Below are 18,341 nucleotides of genomic sequence, written 5' to 3' on the forward strand. Positions count from 1 at the left end.
TCGGTTCGGTTTTTTTCGATGGTTTAAATATGAAAAACCTAATCATAACCGAAAATTCGTTTTATAAAAAAAACATAAAAATAACAGTCGGTTAATGTTTTGGTTCAATTTTTTCGTTACAGTTTTCTTAGTTAGTTTAGTTTCGATTCAGTCAATTCGGTTTTCTATCCACCCTTATAATTAACTAGATTTAAAAAGAATATCTATCATATATCATTATATCCTTTTTAAACACGCGAAATATCAAAATAGTTTTTATTTTTTATTATTTACTATGTGTAATTAATTAATTCATTTTATGCGCGTGAAGACATTTACTTTATGATATGATATTTAATTTATGGAGAAAATTCCTAAAATGTCTAATTTTTTAGAGGGAGATTCCAAATATTTCATTCAAAATTCAAAATTTTCTTTGTTCCTTTAATAACTCGTCTTCGACTCTATGTTAGGGAATCGAGACGATATGTTTCTTAACTCGCCTTCTCTTCTCCATATTAGCTCATGACCCGTCTCCTCCCCGTCATGTTAGCTCAAAACTCATCGTTCCCGCTCCATGTTAGCTCAAAACACATCGCCTCCACCCAATGTTAGCTAAAAAATTAAATCTAATATATCTTGTTATTTAAAAAATTAATCTAAGAAAGGTACACGTAAAATAATTTGATGATATACATGACTTTTCTAAATCATATTATTATTCAAAATTCAATATATAAGAACTTAAAAACCAATAAAATATAAAATATTCAAATACCTTTCAATTAAGTTTTGAATTCATGTTTTTAGTAAAGAAAAAGGTAGATTTTTTTTAGCTAACATAGGGTGGATGCGACGAGTTTTGAGCTAACATGGAGCGGAGGCGATGGGTTTTGAGCTAAAATGACGGGGAGGCGACGGGTTATGAGTTAATATGGAGGGGAGGCAACGAGTTAAGAAACATATCGTCTCGATTCCCTAACATGGAGCCGAAGACGAGTAATTAAAGGGACAAAGAAGAAATTTGAATTTCCAAACATATCAAGATTGTAATGGACTAATGGAGCAACGCGAATTTCCAAACATGAGATGAAGGGAGATGTAAACAAAATCTCCTACGAGAGAGATAGAGATGAAGGCAAAAAATGGTGGCAGGGGTGTAGAGATGAAGACAAAAACTGGTAGCAGTGAGACGACAAAGGGGCTGTGATGACTAATACGGGATAATGGGTGGTAGTAGTGATGTTATATTCCAACTTCTCTTATGATATTTTTTACCGAACACATTAAGAATACATCCCGATCATAAGTTTTAAAACGTTCTTAAATTCCATACTATTTTTTTTTTTTTTTTGAAAAAAATAATTTCAAATCAACTTCCTCCATATTTTAATTTCTATAACAAAATTCCAGTTATTGTGGAAAAAAAAAGTCACGAACCAAAAGACTCTTACACAAAGCTAAATAGAAAACATCTATGTATAAATTTCTTTGACATATCCTCAAAAATCCCGTGAACTTAATAAACACTCCATTGGATAGGTCAACAACCTAATGGCATTAATAGACATCAATGAAAGTGAGAAACAATGCATAGAAATAAGCACGCAATATGAAATTAGATAACATTTTCTTTGTTAGGTAGGTTGTTGCCTCTAATGCAATTATGGTTAGACGCGCTAACAAAAGTGATTAAAAACGCGTAAAAATATACACCTGTTCATTAAATGACATGTTTGATTAAATATGTGCTAACTCAATTTCCATGAACACACAAGTATCAAACAACCCGTATAAAGATATGCAAAGGCGCAATGCGATGCATTGGAAGAAAAATGTTGTTTCTGCGTAAACATTTCATGTAAATTTCTAATGTTTTTCGGTGGTTGTAAATTTTAGAAAAAGTTGTTAGAATATTAAATACTTATGTACATTTTTGACTATGTGTGAATCCAATACAATAAAACTAAACAATGTATTTCATATTAGACGTTAAGATTCAGTTAATTATGTTTTAGAATTTCATAATTATCTTCTTAACATATAGATATCAAATAAGAAAGAGAAGGAAGATAATTACCAATTCTAAAAAATCTTAGTACATGCATATTTATGAACTTAATGCAAAGAAAGTTTGTGAATAGTTTAAAAATGTGTAAAAAACTTGGTACACAAATTTTGTTTCATGTTATTCAATAAAAGAAAACAAAAATGTGAAGGATGAAAATGAATTATGGTAAAAAAAGCCTTCCTCAAAAAGTTAATAAAAAAATTATAACTCAAAATTAAAAGTAAAAAAAAAAACAATAATGTTTCTCCCGTTTTTCCCGTTCTAAACAAAAGACACAATGTTGAGTAAAAAAATCATTGTATATTTTTGTTTATCAATGTGTTTTGTGTTTATTTTCGTAATTGATTTTGTATTTTTCGTTGACATTGTGTCTTTTTTTACTTTGTATATATTACTCAACAGTGTGTTATATATTGCGTCTTTTGATTTACAACTGTGTCTTTTGTTAATCTTCATCATTGTGTCTTTTTTTTCTGCATTGTGTATTTTCTTCGTTTTTTTTGAAACGAGAATGACGAAGGAAACTATTAAATCTATTTTTCACTTAAAAAATGATATATTAATTAATTTTATTGTAAATAATGTGATGCTTTCTTTTACGAACATGACCAGAAGTGAAGGCAAGTCAATGACGAATTTTCCACGACAACTAGTATAGCGTCTATATAAATAGCAGGTAAGGTAAGAAGATTAACAGAGACTTGATCCTCCATTAAAGCAACTGCGTCCAACGTTCCTTCCTCCGAGGTTCCGTAATTATAACAACAAACTAAAGGTATAAACCATCACAAGGAACAAGTTAACAATTTCCCCAAGGTATTATTATTATTATTATTATTATTGACTGGACAATTTTCAAGTCTCATAATTAGGCCCTAGGAAAATAATTTTACTTGCAAATATTGAATCACCGGTTTCAGGAACATAACTTATTGCTCTTTATTTTATCTCACTCTATTGCATCCGAATTTGAGAATTGATTGCTAGGGTTTTGTTTTGACTTTTGTATCTGTTATTTGGGGCTTTTATAAATTACTTGTGGTTTTAGCAGATGGTTGTACAAAGTGCACAATTGATGGCTTTAAAAACTGCTTCTATAGACTTACACCAAGCAGTGGCATCAGAAACCAAGAGAACACCCAAATTTAGAACCCCGCTCAACCGCCTAGACGAAACTTTAAGTAAAATTGACTCGATATTACATGAAACCAGTCGATTGAGCAAAGTGTTGGACCGCCCCAAACACGATATCGAAACGTTCGTAAATCATTTGGAAAGTGGTAAAAAGTCGGTTTCCGAGTGCTCAACGATCAAGATTTGGTTTGTGAATGAGAAGTTAGCGCATGAAAATAAGTTGATTCACTTGGACCATGAACTGTTAAGGTTCTTTCATGATGAATTACAGGATGACACGAGTACCGGTATTAGGAGGACTCAGACTGATATTCATGCTTTTGGCCGCAAAATGGATCGGGTACTTTCAAGTATTACTAAACAGCCAAGTGGATTATCGAGTTCTGGCAGTGTTCCAGAGCTCCCGGAGTTCATCGTCGGCTTTGATTTTCATCTTAAAGAACTGAAACGTGTGCTTCTCAAAGACGCGAATCAGGTGGTCTCGGTTTCAGCTCCAGGAGGTTGTGGGAAGACGACACTTGCAAAGATGCTTTGCCATGATAATGAAATTAAAGGTATAAACTTTTTTTTGTCTTATTAACTTAGTATTTATTTTTTTCCAATTAGTTTAACTGTAATATTAATTTGCAGGTATTTTTGGTGACAATATTGTGTATGTTACTGTTTCTAGAACAACCTCTCTCAAGACTATTGTTCAGAAAATACTTACACATCATTTTCGTGTAAACGATTGCGAGTTTGAAACTGATGAAGAAGCAAAGAACCAGCTAAAGAACGTTTTGAGTCAAATGGGATCAGAAAAGATATTACTGGTTTTGGATGACGTATGGTGTGAATCTCAATCGATAATTCAGGATCTTAAATTCCCAATCCCGGGTTACAAAATCCTGGTCACATCAAGGTTTTTGTTTCCGAGTCTCGGTTCCACATATGAATTGGGCTTGTTAAACGATGAAGATGCAAGGACTCTTCTTAACCATTCAGCGTTTACATGTGACGCAAATCAAATTAATGTACCTGATGATCTCATTATCAAAGTAAGAGTTCAAAATCATTTCTTAAACTATATATTTGTGTATGTGACATGATTATTGTCACACCTCGGTTTCCCCGTGGATGACTTGTGTTGGATTCACACATCCCAAACTAAGTGTTACACAACGGTAGTCTCAAAAGTAAAACCTTGACGTTTTCACATAAAAAAATTTAACTGTTTTCTAAAACAACTAAATCAGAGTCAGGGCCATTCCCTGCGAATTCAGTTACCTTGTGCGATTAGGAGAAAATAGGTCCCTAAAATATAAACTGATATATATGCAAAGGAATTCAATAACAGGAAGATAATTTTGATAACAATAAACAAAAAAATTATTGTCTTTGGAAAAACTTCTTAATTCTTGATTTATTTTTCTCTTTTTATGTTTTGACTACCGGATAGTTGTTTAGAATGCATAATTTCTGAAATTCATATCGGTTTCCAGCTATTAGCTAACGTTATTCTAAAGTATGCTATATCAAAATATCGAACATAAATCATATCTAATCATATAATCTAAGGATTATTCTAATCATATTGATATAATCTAATATTACTCTAAATATCAATCAAATCTTAATCATGTTATCTATTGGACATTTGGAGAAACCTGTCAATTTGATGAGACTTGAACAATGTCGAATGATCCTGTTTATCGGTTTGGACAAATCAGAAACCTGTCGAACGATTATTTATCAATAATCAGTAAAGAATAATCAATAATCAAACAAATCATATAATTTAAGTATTAATCAAATCATATAATCAAGCAAATAATCAATTGGATGAACCTGTCGAGTTTATGTAGACTTGAACGATTCTCGATTGAACCTGTTTATTAATTTGGACAAACCTAAACCTGTTGAATATTGATCGATTATTAATCAATAGATTATAAAAAAATAGTCAATACTAGAGAAAGGCAATAGACTGGATTACTTGAACAATTGTCGACCTCCTGAGAAATCGGGCCCTGTGCGGTTGCACACCCATCGCCCATCACTTGCTATGGGACGCCCTTGATCAGAGTTCTATTTGAATGCAAAGAGCCTTTTTTTCAGATTAGCCAGTTAATGCCTTACTTTTCCACTTTCCCTTTTTCAACTAGGGTTCTCTTTACTTCCTGAAATACACGCTAAAATAGACCAGTGTAAGCTGGTGAGTTCGAGCTTTAAACATATAAAATACTTTAAAGACCGTTTACTTTGCAAACAAAGACATACCATAACAAGCTCATTTAACTTCAAAGGTTTTCTAAAAATCTTTACTACAGATTGGCTTATTAATTGTTAGGGGTTTCACCGTGCCTATTACCTGCTGGCGCATGGCTTACAGTTCTGCTACAGCATTTTAACTCTTCCACGGAAGTGAGCAGTAACTCAACCAACATGTAGCCTCTTTTGGATCATACAGCCAACTCACAAAAACGTTAGCGTGCATACACTCAAAAACAATTAACTTGTTTAGGAACTCATCTAGCATGCATACAATATTTCAAATTCTCAACTTGCATGTACTCACGCCCAAAACATTTAATAAAATATCTCACTAGCGACTCGCCTTAACCAGATCTTGTAACGAATCCAAGGCTCGCTTAGATCCATACACTAAATTTACATATCACCCAGTACACTATGACTTTGGTTTTCTTTATAGATGGTCAAGAGCTGTAAAGGATTTCCATTGGCTCTCACAGTGGTCGTTGCATCACTACGCGGTCAAGATGAGCTCACATGGAGAACAACTTTGAACAAATGGTCAGAAGGTCAAACTATCTTTCACTCAAATAGCCAGTTATTGTTAAGCCTTCAGGTGAGTGTTGACGCGCTTGAATCTTTGCCGATTGCCCGTGAATGTTTTCTTGATTTGGGTTCGTTTCCGGAAGATGAAAAGATTGCAGCTTCTGCTTTTGTGGATATATGGGCCGAGTTATACAATCTAGACATGGAAGGAATGTATACAATTGAATACCTTCTTGAACTTTCTTCAAGGAATCTTCTCAATCTTAAAATATCAAGGTTAAGAAAATTAATATCGTATAAGGGTACTCGGGGCACATATCTCACTACCCATATTACCCAAATCTGCCAACTATTCACTTGGAGACAACTCAAAACTACCAAAATAAACCCGAATTGGTTGGGTGGTGTTTGGCATGAACAAAACTGCCTGATCAAGTGAATTGACTACCAACGCAATCACGTTCCAAGCTGAAACCGTTGTTGAGCAGTACCCGAAAATCCAAGCCGAAACCATTTGCTGATTCAGTTGCACCACTTTACGAACTACTCAATCGACTACCCGAGCTGCGCCCCTAGTACCCTAGATTGATTTAATTATCTGTTTTCTTCATTTGTACTGACTTTATTGTTTGATTATTTAAGGAGCGATGCTAGTGAAATTGAAGGTTACGGTAACGAGCACTATGTCACACAACATGATTTGTTAAGAGAATTAGCCATTCATCTGAGTAGCCAAGAGCCAATACCGCAAAGAAAACGATTGTTTATAGAAATTCATGCAAACATTACACCGACTTGGTGGATTGAATATAACCAACAACCAATTTCTGCTCGTCTTCTGTCTGTTACAACAGGTTTATTTCTTAATCCAAATCATGGAATCATATCATATGCCAGTACAGTTATAGTAACTGTATCTAATATCTGAATTTTTGTTTGCAGATGAAACATTTTCCTGTAATTGGAATGATCTTAACGCACCAAAAGTTGAAGTTTTGATATTAAACCCGCGAGGTAAAAACTACACATTACCCCACTTCATAAAAAAAATGAACCGATTGAAGGCGTTAAACATCACAAGCTACGGGATTTATCCTTCTGAACTGCATGAACTCACTTTTATTAGTTTTCTATCCAACTTAAAAAGCATAAGACTCGAGCACGTTTCACTTTCTTCATCAATTCAATCCATTTGTGAATTGAAGAACTTGCAGAAGCTTTCCTTTATCATATGCAAGATCGGTAATGCATTCGTTGACTTTTCTTTTATGCCACCGAATCTCAAAGAACTTGAATTTGATGGTTGTTATGATTTGAAACAAGTGCCTGCTAGCATTTGCAATCTTGCTTATCTTAGGAAACTTACAATCACTAACTGTCACGAACTTGAAGCTCTTCCTAAAGGACTCGGGTCTCTGTCGAATCTGGAAATACTGAGGGTTCATTCATGTACACGATTGGTCAAATTACCCGAGTCAATTGGGGACCTTTGTAATTTGGTGTTTCTTGATATTTCTGATTGTTTGAGTATAAACTCACTGCCAGATCAGATTGGGGAGCTTAAGGGATTGAGGGTGTTGAAGATGAGTGGTTGTCATAGACTCGAAGAATTGCCAGCTTCTGTGACCAATTTATCTTTGTTAGAAGATGTGATTTGTGACGAAGAGACGTCTTATTTATGGCGTTATTATGAAAGTGATTTATCTGATGTGAAGATTGGTGTTGTTGAAGATGACCGACTCGCTAACTTTAAGAAAATAGTGGGGTAGTAGCTTGGATGGCCTGGAATCTGGTGGTCGTTTTTCGTTGTATCTATAATTGTTACTAATAATATTGTTTAAAACGTATGTAGGTTTCATCTGTGTGCTATAATTGTTATGTATGATATTGATTAAAACATATGTAGCTTTCATATGATTATGTAATGTAGGATATGATATGTATGAATATGACTATGTTTTGTGTACTTTGGTGATGTTTGAGCTCTTTTTTAGATGACATCTTGAAGGGTGTAGGTTTAGAACCACTTTTATTGTTGTTCTACACGGACCAAATGATCATGACCTGTAATAGTGTACTTGGATTAAGAGGCGGTGGTGGACTTGTGGTGGTGGTGGTGGTCGTTAACGATGGTTAAGGTGGCATGTGGCTGGCGGTTTAAGAAGAAAGGAAAATAAAAACTTCTGAGATAAAAAGTTAATAATTTAAGAAGAGAGTAAGTGGTTTTTAATTATTCGGTTTGGACTTAAATAACCTGAAATTCAATTCGAACTCAAATCGAAAGAAGAATTTGAATTTCGGGTTATACGACTCGAGTAACTACTTCAGCTTTAAGTATGATCTCCAGTGGATTTGCTTCTACCCGAATTCACATTATATACAGCTTTTTTCCTCTTTATAGAGTATATGGGTTTGGGTTCTTTCTGAGTTTTTTATACCATATTATAAGATATTAGTTTAGGGATGTTTTTTTATATAGTGTCATATATAATTTTGAACTTTTTTAATTCGATTAGTTCAAATAGACCCAAATTTGAACTGAATATGAATAACTTATTCGAAACAGTTTTTACGTATTTTTAAAGGTAGAAAGGCCGGAGCTGATAAATAAAACTATTAAGTAACATTTCGATGTTAATCACCACAATATATATGAGTTTAAACATATATCTGATACGTACTCTTGAAACCCATCACCATGCCATCATAAAACATCCTGCTTGCCCGCTTGTACTCCATGCAACGTGTATTATTACCTTGCTTACAATATGCATTTTTAATTTTCTGTTGGTTGTTTTCTAAATATATAGGGTGAGTGTTTTACTTTATGTTTATATTTCATTTGATCTTAAGGCGCCTATAAAAGACCTTGCTTGGGTTAACGGAAATGATTATGATCGAATAAAGATGTAAATTAAGTCTCTAATATCTCCCTATTAATCTCCTGATGTTATTATATGATTCTATCTATTGCCAAAACTGATACACATCAATATCATATATGTTAAACTCTTTCGATAAGAACATTAACCGACAGATGATACAATTTTCTACATGGTCGAGTAAGTAGACCACTCTTTGGATTAACTATGGTGACTGTTAAGGAGTCCCTTGATCAAATTAGATATAGCGACCATTAACAACACGATGTGACACACAATTCAGTTGGTAACCAATTACGGTGACAAAATACATTGACATGATTTGCTTCATTGTACTTCTAGCTGATTACTACACAATTATGTTAGCATTTGATCATGAATGCATGATCTTTAGGTATACATGTAGTGTTGATATATAAGAGACTTATGTTCGTGTATTTGATAAGTGATCCATCACCAACCGACCAAAGTCCAAACCCTCTGCGTAACGTTTATTTTACTTATATGACGGAGATAAAATTACTTAATTTAATTATAGAGAAGATGATCACTTAGAAAAAAGTCAAAAACAAATACTAAATAATTAAACTTCTCATTTTTCTTAAAAAGAATAATATTATGTCTAGCCTGTCCAAACAAAAACACAAGAAATTTTCGAGGAAAAGCTCATCCTAACTCTTAACCTTGCAATATAGACCATAGAACAAATGCAAAATACACCTTTAATTTCCTTGCTTTAGTCTACACGTTTGCTTTATTCCTTGAAGTTGATAATACTTTACAAAAAAGCTGACTTTGACCGAGTCAACCCAGAAATATCACAAGTTGATAAGTTCTGATCAATCACATCTTCAATGGTCTTTTTCGATAAAAAATCGTCTGATTGTAAATGATCACGAAAAACTGTTTCAACTTTCAATTATATGAACCCTTTTTTAATTATTATTAGTTTCATTAGTATTTGAAGTTGAGAAAGGTTCAAATAAGAAGTTTGATTATTCTAAAAAGCTAGGAAGGGCGGTATTTTAATCTACTATCTTAATATTGAAAACCCACTTAATTTAATTTCAAAACTCACTAATTAATATTAAAATCCACTTAAATTTTCACTCATCTCCTACAACCACCACCACCCACCGCCACCACTTTGCGGGAAAAGTCTTCGGAAATTTCGCCGGAAACACAATGGAAAACACTATGAAAAAACACAATGTAAAAAACACAATGGAAAATACACTATGAAAATAAAAACACAACGACAAAAACAAAAACACAATGAAAAACACAATTAAATAACAATGTAAAAAACATTATGAAAAAATAAAACACAATTATATAACACAATTTTGTAAAACACAATTTTGTTAAAACACAATTTATAAAAACCCATGAATCTTTTTTTAATTTTTATATAGCAATGTGGTACTCATATAAAAGATAAAAAAAACACTCGTTATTAAGGTGAAATTGTTTTTAAAAAAATGTCGTATAAAAAAGTTATGGACGTTTTAAAATGATGGAGGAATTTGACATGTGCCTTGCATGTGGAGAGAGAAATCAACAATTGTATTTTCCCTATTATGCTCTTATCCTTGTTTTACACTTAATTTTCTCTCTAATCTAATCTCAACCATTCAATTCTAAAATGAATGGACACGATTATTTCTTGTCATTTCTAACAAAATTAATCTTCTTCTTATTATAACTCAACCCTTTGAAGTTAACTCTTTTTTAAAAGAAGTTTTTCAAATTAATGCAATTGATAGACACGGAAAAAAGATAGTAAACAATTATATAACACAAATATTTCAAAGTAAAATAAACTATTAGAAATTATTCTAACATATCAAAAATCCAAATTTATATGTAGTTATTATATTTAAACTATTACTATAAAATAATCTAATTAGAACAAAATTAAGTAAAGATAAGAATACATACTTCATAAATGAAAACTTTTAATATAACTTATTTTGTTTAAAATTGAATTGAATGAATAGCCTCCTTTAGGTTTACATAAGATGTGTAGCCTGCCTGATTCTTTATTATGTATTGAACCCAACTAGCTTTATTTAAATTACCGATATTAGTTTTTAATACTATTAACTTATACATATTAACTAACACTTTCAATTTTCGATATTGGTTGATGTTGGGATTCAAAGGTTGTTCGGAATGAAAACGGTTAAGTAATTTCAAACCCATTTTAGTTATAATTTCGTTTCGATAGATATTAAACAATATTAATATATATGTATAAACGAACTATAAAGCGCAGCGGAATATTAACGATTAATACGAACCAAAAACCGAAACCCAAAACCCGGATCCGATTACAACGTTAAACAAGTACGATTAAACACAAATAGTAAAACAACCATAGATTAAAGATTAAGGTTTTATACCTCGGTTATCGAAACCGGGAAGACACCGAGAGATAACAAACCGAGCTAGGAGATCGACTCAATCAACAAACCAACGAAACTCTGGTTGTTATAGTGGCTGTGGACGGTGGTGACACGGCGACGAGAGGCGGCGGTGTGGCAGCACACGTCTGAACAGCAGCAGCTCCAATGAGGTGCTGTTACGGTGGTGGTGGAACTGCGATAAAGCGCAGCAACATCAGCTCCTATAACTTGGCGGCCGGAATAGGGTCGACGGAAAAACATGGGTCGCCGGAGTACGGGGAAAGGACGGCTGACAGCAGCAGAGAGCAAGACCAATGGTCTTTAGGGGCTGCGGTGGTGGTGTGAGACGGCCAGTAGCCCGAGAAGAAAGGTGGAACGAGATTCCGGTGGCCGGAAAAACGTCACCGGAAAGCAGCGCCGGAAAATGTGGTGGACTAGGGTTTATTTTTGGATATCTTCACTTTCATAATATAATATGATTATACTATATATAGATAAATAATTAAGGTTTAAACAATTTGAACCCATTGGGCTTTAAGCCCAATTACCAAATCAAAGCTTAATCCACCCTCTTATTGTTCTAATTGATTGAGTCGGCTCAGTTAACGTTTAAGTGAGCTTAAAGTTTGTTATCCTCGGTGTAACTCATACCGGGTCATATTCGGGTCGGTCCGCGTTGACTTTACCCGAACCGACCACAAAATCCAATAGTCTCCCACTTGGACGGATTTGGGTCAAGTATCACAACGCTAACAGCTAGAGGCGTTCTAGCTACACATAGCTGTCCCCAACCAAATATGACATTTTTAAATCCAAAACCAAAGTATCTTGGAATACCTTATTGCAAGATAATGAATTTATAGTAATCGTTGTCATATATCCTTTCTGTATAAGACATCAATTGAACATTGAGACATGGATCAAATCAATCTCATATAGTGTTCAATTATTGTAGTTCTCGATATAGAGTCAAAGTGGTCCAATCAAACACACATTAAGTTTGGGTGAGGCCTCACACTTTACCAGTTTGAATCAACGAAGGCGCCAATATGTCTAACTGTTACATTTTAATGTAAGAGTACATAATCCCATCTTGACTACATACAACTCCCACTGAACCTTAGAACATTCCAAATCAATGCCTTTATGGCTGGCAGTTACGCAACAGCGGTTGACATGATCAAAGAATATTCCTCGGTAAACGAAAGTTCTAATATGTATCTCAGGTCTAAGGATACTAAATGAGCATACTATTATCAAAACATCTCATGATCAAGATCCATGAAGATGATTTGATGCGAGTTACATCCAACGTCATTCATAATGAGGTCTGTGAGTTTGGAAATCAACTGCTTGAGTCCAAAGTCAGAATAGTCTTAATTCAGAATCGTTCCCACGAGTCTGACCGACTACGGATAATTTAGAATACAATATTCACGGATTAAACGTATTAAAATGAACACAGTTGTATTATTCAACGTTTGCATTTAACCATTAAATCAAAAGTGAACAGAGAAGTACAACTGATTAAACGTTCATACATCCATAAATACTAAATCAAAATAAATCACTAGCAAGTCTAAGCCCGATAGCATCTGTATGCTTGTCCTGAGTCATCGTCTTAGTGAACGAGTCAGCTAGATGTCACCTCGTTCCAATATTTCTCGCATATAGTGGAACTAAAAATGTGCTTGACCATGTGATGATAATTGGGCTCTTTGGCTTGAGCAATAGCACCTGTGTTATCACATATCACGTCGATCCTTTTCTTAAACTTGGAACCAGATCGAGGTTGGCTATCAATTTCTTCATCCAAGCAGATTATGAGCGAGATACTTTTCGGTCATTCTGAAAGTTAGCGTCAGTGTAAAACCTTACAGTGAGCTCCTTTTCCACTCCTCCAAACACGCTTACGAGACGTCAGGTTTAGTGCATAATATAGCGCACATGACAGAGCCAATCGCTAAAGCATATGCAATTGCTTGCATGTGCTTTGTTTCAATGTCCGTTGCCGGAGATTGCGATTTGCTAAAACGGTTCTTTTAGCAATGGAACAGCTCCTATCTTGGAGTTGTCCATTGAGAAGCGTGTCATGACTTTGCTTATGTATGTACTATGACTTAGCCCTAGAAGTCACTTATATCTATCTCGGTAGATCTTCTATTCCCAGAATATATGCGGCTTCTCCAAGATCTTTAATTGCAAAACAAGATTCCAACCAGTGCCTAACTCCCTTAAGCATAGGAATGTTATTTCCAATTATCAGTGTATCATACACATACAAGATGAGGAATGATATAGTGCTCCCGCTAGCCTTTCTGTAAACACAAGGCTCATCTTCATTGTTGATAAAACCAAACTCTTTGATTTTCTCATCAAGTGAAGATTCCAGCTTCGAGATGCTTGCTTAAAATTCACTTGCTCCCTATTGCCCGACCTTCGGGGGTTAGCTCAATCAAGTTCTAGACTTGATTGTCATGAATATATTGCATCTCAGCGTTCATGACATCTCGACGTTTCTCAGATTCCGGATCCAAGATTGCAGATATGTAGTTAGTAGCTTCGTCGCCAGACTCTGCTACTAATAAGACTTCCGGACCATCCAGATGCCATAGGTATCTAGGATTGGGTGTGAGAGTCCTAGTGCTTCTGCGAACGCTCGTGTTCATGTCTGATGTATCAGCAACAACAACTTGTTGATCAGACACCCTAGCTTCTCAGCGGTTGTTTGTGGTTCTTGAATTTCTTCAAGATCGACAAAATAATCTCCAGTTCCACGATCGAGAAATTCTTTCTCGAGGAAGTGGTCTTTCCTCTTGATATAAATCATATTTGTATCAGGATGAAATAAGTAATAACCGTTTGGTAGTAGTATTTGACCAATGCGGGAAACGGTCATAAGGGCGAAACTCCAAAGGGAGTGAGGCAAGTTAGTTCTACATATCATCGTTCGAACCATGTTTAGCAAAGTTCGATTCCTCCTCTCGCTCATGCCATTTTGTTGGGGTGTGCCAAGTGGAGTGAGCTGTGAAACAATTTCACACTCTTTTAGATGACTGATGAAATCTGAGCTGAGATACTCTCCACCTCGATCTGATCGAAGTATCTTAATGGTTTTATAAAGTTGTTTTTCCACTTCGCTTTGAAACTCTTTGAACTTTTCAAAAGTTTCGTGCTTGTGTTTCATAAGATACACATAAGCGTATCGACTATAATCGTCGATAAAAGAAACGAAGTATCTTTCATGGTTTCTAGTCATGGTTCTGAAAGGTCCACATACATCAGTATGTATGAGTCCTAACATATCACTTGCTCGTTCACTTTTATTAGTGAAGGAGTCTTTGGCGAGTTTGCCAGCTAAGCAAGACTCACAATTGTCAAAAGAGTCTGGTCCTGTGGATTCAAGAATCCTTTCGGATTGGAGTCTTTTAACTCTTGCCTTGCTTATGTGGCCAAGTCGGCAATGCTATAGAAATGTATCATTGATGCCAGATCGGATACGTTTTGAAAGATTATATATACGTTATTATTAGTTTGAACATCAATCTAATATATATCGTGTCAAGGTTTAGCCTCGAAATAAAAGATATCATTTAAGTAAGCAGAAATAGCCATGCCATTAAGAACATACTTAAATCCTTGTTCAAACAACAACGCAACTGAAATGATGTTTCTGTCAAGCCAGGAGCATACAAACAATTATTTAAAGGAAAAACTAGGCCAGATGGATAAGTAAAATGAAATACTCCAGTTGCCAGAACTGGTACTCTCTTCCCATCTCCAACGATGAGTTCCGTGCTGACTTTATTCAGTTTCCTCCACTTCTCAGGCTCCTGCAAGACATTAACGATGTGGAAACCACATCCGGTATCAAATACCAATGTGTTGCTAGAGACAGTGAAAAGTTTAATAACGTATATGGAAATACCTCGAGAAGAGCCTTCACCATTGGCTCTTTTCATCTTGATCTCAGCAAGGTATTCGGGACAGTTTCGCATCCATTGTCCCATTTGGTTGCATCGGGGGCACTGGCGCTCCTCAGGGGGGGCGGCAGTGGTATCTTTGGAACCCCTTTGTTAGCATTGGTGTACAAGGGACAGCAATGGTAACATTCTTCTTGCCTTTACCTTTATAACCCTGGTTCTTGGGATTAGGCTTCTTGACACCAGCAGATCGAATCATCAGAACTTGATTGGTCCTAGAAGGAATGTTCATCTCAGCCGTCTTGAGCATGTTATGAAGCTCCGGCACTGTCTTCACCCAGCCATTCATGTTGAAATTCATCACGAACTGGTCGTATGAGCTGGGGAGAGAGTTGAGGATGAAATCCGCTGCCATCTCATCAGGCAGGGGATAATCAAGCTTCTTGAGCTGATCGATGTGCCCCTTCATCTTTAGGACATGTGCACTGACGGGAGACCCTTCTGCCATCTTGCAGCTAATGAGCTGTTTCATGGTGTCGAATCGTTCTTGACGGGCTTGTTTCAGGAACATGCCCTTGAGTTGCTCAAGCATCTCATAGGCACCAAAGTCTTCCAAGCCTTTAGCAAGCTCAGAAGTCATGGTGGCTAGCATAATGCAGGAGACATCAGCCGAGTCATCCTTATGCTTCTCAAGAACTTTTCGAGCAGCGGCTAAAAACAGTCAATTAAATATCAACTAAATTAAACAAGTAATAAAAACTAGACCTAAGACTCAACTACACAAAACACCGGCAAGTGAACCGGTCAATTGTACTAAAGCTAAGTAAGTCCGGAATATCGAACCCACAGGACTCTATAAATTACGTTAATTAACTAATTAGACTCGACTTACGACACGATTATTTATTATTAATGTTTAAAGGGGGATTTTAAACTAATTTTAAGCTAATATTAAACTAAGAAAGTAAATAAACAAGCAAACGAGAAACAAGCAATTAAATACAAGATCGAAACCAATAAAAGAAGGAATCTACCTAGGTAAAAATCCCATGTATCAACAATCATCAAGCAATGGACAAATAACATGATTATGGAAACTGATTTCTAAACATATTCATCTAACAAACCCTAAAGACCTTTGACTGAATCAAATGAAATCCCAAAGTACAATTATTAGATTATTAAGCAATCAGTATTATTGATTTCCGCAAAGTCATCAATTAAGGTTAATTAATAGTATCTAAAGCAAGCAATCTTACGAAATACAAAACTCTAGATAACTTGATAAGCTAACATGACATCATGAACATGGATCAACACAATAAGCAAGAATATTGTCACTACTATCCTAGCATGCAATTGACCAAGACACATGAACAACTCCTCACCTTACAGCTTTTGGAATTTAGCAAAACATTTAAAACCCTAACTAACTATCAACAAGCTTCTATGATCTAATGGGCCCATTTAATCACAATAATCAAAACACCAAGTAATGATTTAAACATAAACCCTAAATCTAAAGAACACAATCAAAAGATAAAAGATCTATGTGAAGCAATAGTTAATAATCAATCAAGACAATAAATACTTATACGCATCATGAAAACAAAACCAAGTCTTTACTATTAAATAACGAAACCATAATCAAACAATTATCCAAAGCAAGAATCAAGTCTCAAACATGTTCATCAAACCTAGGTAGACATGAAGTCTAGCCTAGCATCTTAAAGTCTAAATCAAACAAAACAAATAATAATGAAAACATGGTGAAATAATGAAGAAAGAAAGATTAAATGCGATAAAACCCGTATTCTTCGATCTTAAACGTCTAGCTCTTCACCGGATGTTCTCTTGCCTTCAAAATCACCACAAGACTCGTAAGATGGCTCCAAAAACTCTCTAATTCGGCTGGTGTCAGGTTCTCCTTAGGTTTTAAGTTAAAGATGTTTAAATAGTGATTAAGGCTTTAAAAACCCGTCTACACGTCAAAATCTTCCAGAAAAAGGTGCTCGTCGCGCCACGCGACGAGATAAAGGAGTTTGGCCGCGTTATGCGGCGACACAGTATATCCCCGTCGCGTCACGCGACGAGGTTCCTTCTCCTGGTCGCGTTACGCGACCAGGTCCCTCTAGTCCGGTTCTTCTACTGGTTCATTCCGGTTCAACCCTCATTTGTCCTGGTTCTTCGTTTTAACTCGTTTAAACTCCTTTTTGACTGTTTATTGCACCAGAGACCTACAAAACTTTATTTAGTTAGTGATATATCAATTCTAAGCGAAAATGAATCATAAATCATCGAATACGGTATAAAATTATCATGGGAAACATATAAAAATAACTGTATATCAGTTTTCGTTTGACGACATCTGATTAATTAAACAAAAGTAAATTTAATTAGTATTTTCGACGTTATAGTCCCATTATTAATGACCCAATAACATTAATGAAATAGAAGCATGAGAATCCGGCTTCCAGTTATTAAAAGCATCTGTAGCACACAACATTAATAAGTGGTTAGGCAGACTGACAACGATTGCCAATTGTGAATAGAGCACAATTCTCGGTTATGAGACCTATAGGGACAACGATTGTCTGTGTAGATACGTTTAGCCTCATCTTTGCCTACTTTAAGTCTCCATACAGCTTTAGCACGTAACAGGAGAGTAAAGTAATAGTTTTCCTAGTATAGTGACGTGTGAAAGAGCCGGATGTGTCAACAAAACGCTTTCACCTTGATGGGATAGGCTAGAAAACAAGTGCGGTGTTGTAGCTCCAAACACTCGAAATTTCGCAGTATGCCTCATGTGTGACTTTTAGTAGGATTGGCATAAACTATTGGTTTTAAATTGGGATTAATTTTAAAATTACCAAATAGAGTAAAAGTCAAATTTTACTGTATTTATTATTGGGACGAATTGATGAACCCTTTCATCTCTCAGGACACTTAGTTTTAGATAACCTATTAAAAACTAAGTTTGTCGCGATATGACTAACCAATTTTTAAGTTAATAGAAAATCTATTAAGTTATTAGTTTTGGAAATCAAAACGCTTTTAATTTGCAAAACTTAATTGGTTAATAAAATGTTTATTTTCAAGTTTATTTTGTATTAGGTCGGTGATATTATAATTTCATTATAAACAATCCAAGCAACCACAAATAGCA

General features: G+C 35.0%; 1 protein-coding gene across 1 annotated transcript; it reads left to right on the plus strand.

The window, feature by feature from the left end:
- Window positions 1-2,731: 2,731 nt before the first annotated feature.
- LOC143536961 (putative disease resistance protein At5g66900) lies at window positions 2,732-7,747 on the plus strand. The gene is made up of 6 exons (XM_077030832.1): window positions 2,732-2,866; window positions 3,102-3,738; window positions 3,815-4,221; window positions 5,877-6,238; window positions 6,605-6,816; window positions 6,905-7,747. Exons 2-6 carry the CDS (start codon window positions 3,102-3,104, stop codon window positions 7,729-7,731), a joined length of 2,445 nt encoding a protein of 814 aa, XP_076886947.1. The 5' UTR covers window positions 2,732-2,866; the 3' UTR covers window positions 7,732-7,747.
- The last annotated feature ends 10,594 nt before the right edge of the window (window positions 7,748-18,341 follow it).

The sequence above is a fragment of the Bidens hawaiensis genome, unplaced genomic scaffold (assembly GCF_021521415.1).
Source record: "Bidens hawaiensis isolate Kalapana, Puna unplaced genomic scaffold, B.hawaiensis_p1.1 tig00011073_1, whole genome shotgun sequence".
Taxonomy (NCBI): domain Eukaryota; kingdom Viridiplantae; phylum Streptophyta; class Magnoliopsida; order Asterales; family Asteraceae; genus Bidens; species Bidens hawaiensis.